Raw genomic sequence first — 1,363 nt, forward strand, 5'->3', positions numbered from 1 at the left:
TCCAACCTCCAGCTCCCAACGTGAGTGACACAGAAGACAGGTGATTTCTGCATTTTCAACTGAGGTACGGGGTTCATCTCACTGGGGAGTGTGCCCGGACAATCAGTGCTGGTCAGCTGGTGCAGCCCGACCAACGAGAGCTGAATCAGGGCGAGGCATGGCCTCACCTGGGAAGCGCAAGGGGGGAGGGAATCCCTTTTCTGAGCCAAGGGAAACTGAGACACACAACACCTGGAAAATCGGGTAACTCCCACCCTAATACTCTGCTTTGCCAAGGGTCTTAGCAAACGGCACACCAGGAGATTATATCCCACACCTGGCCCAGAGGGTCCCACACCCACGGAGCCTCCCTGATTGCTAGCACAGCAGTCTGAGATCTAACTGCAAGGCAGCAGCGAGGCTGGGGGAGGGGTGCCCGCCATTGTGGAGGCTTAAGTGGGTAAACAAAGCCACTGGGAAGCTCGAATTGGGTGGAGCCCACCGCTGCCCCGTGGCGGCAGCAAACCTGTCATCCAAGAGGCTGCTGAGTTTCCCAGGCCATGTCCTAGCAGCAGGCATGGGCAGGGCAGTCAGTGGCTCCCAGGGGCAAGGCGGGTGGTGTGCACCAGGGATCCCTGCCCACTCCGGGGAGCATGGCCTCTACTAGCTGGGTAGGGGGCCGCCTACACGGGGCACCCGTGAGAGTGCACGTGGCCCGGACCTCTTTCTCCCGAGGGCGTCGTGGGCCGGCTGAATGCGCATGCGCTCTGGTGCCTAACGTTTCGGGTAGGGAGTGCCGCCAGCAGGTGGCGCCCGCGAGAGAGCGGTTTCTCCGCAGAGGGCCTCGCGGGCCGGCTGAGGTGCGCATGCGCGCTGGTGCTTAACGGCTCTGTTGGGCTAGGTGCTCCTCCGAGTGGCTGGAGACTGGCGTGTCCCTGACGGAGGTTGCTGCTGGACCTGCCACGTGCTCGTGCTGTGCTCCAGAGCGGCAGAAAGCGAGTGGGAGCTGAGGTGTCTTGAAGCCGGTCCCTCAGCCTGGGAGAAGATCTTTGGCTTCAGGATGGGGGTTGGGGGGTCGTCCCTGGGGACCTGCAGGGGATGCATGGCTCACTGGAGGGAGAATCGTAGCAAGGATGGCTTCTCAAATCCCGTGTACCGAGTCCGGCAGAAGGATCTGGGTATGATCCACAAAGCTGCCATCGCGGGTGATGTGAACAAGGTGCAGGAGAGCATCTTGCTCAGGCTGAATGACGTGAACGACAGAGACAACAAGAACAGGTCAGGGGAACTGGAGCCGGCGCTGGGGGCTGCGGAAGGAGGCCTGGGGATATGGGAGAAGCCCCCGTTCCTGGTTTCGGGGTAGGGGAGATATGGTGCGGGGTGA

At 61.6% G+C, this 1,363-nt stretch overlaps 1 protein-coding gene across 1 annotated transcript in view; it reads left to right on the forward strand.

Annotated features, from left to right (window-relative positions):
* The first annotated feature begins 1,039 nt into the window (after window positions 1-1,039).
* ANKRD62 (ankyrin repeat domain 62) overlaps window positions 1,040-1,363 on the forward strand; it is a 50,167-nt gene continuing 49,843 nt past the window's right edge. Inside the window, 1 exon segment of the mRNA XM_011936659.1 lies at window positions 1,040-1,257. Coding sequence (XP_011792049.1) covers window positions 1,040-1,257 — 218 coding nt within the window.

The sequence above is a fragment of the Colobus angolensis genome, unplaced genomic scaffold (genome assembly GCF_000951035.1).
Source record: "Colobus angolensis palliatus isolate OR3802 unplaced genomic scaffold, Cang.pa_1.0 Scaffold155, whole genome shotgun sequence".
In the NCBI taxonomy this organism is placed as follows: Eukaryota; Metazoa; Chordata; class Mammalia; order Primates; family Cercopithecidae; genus Colobus; species Colobus angolensis.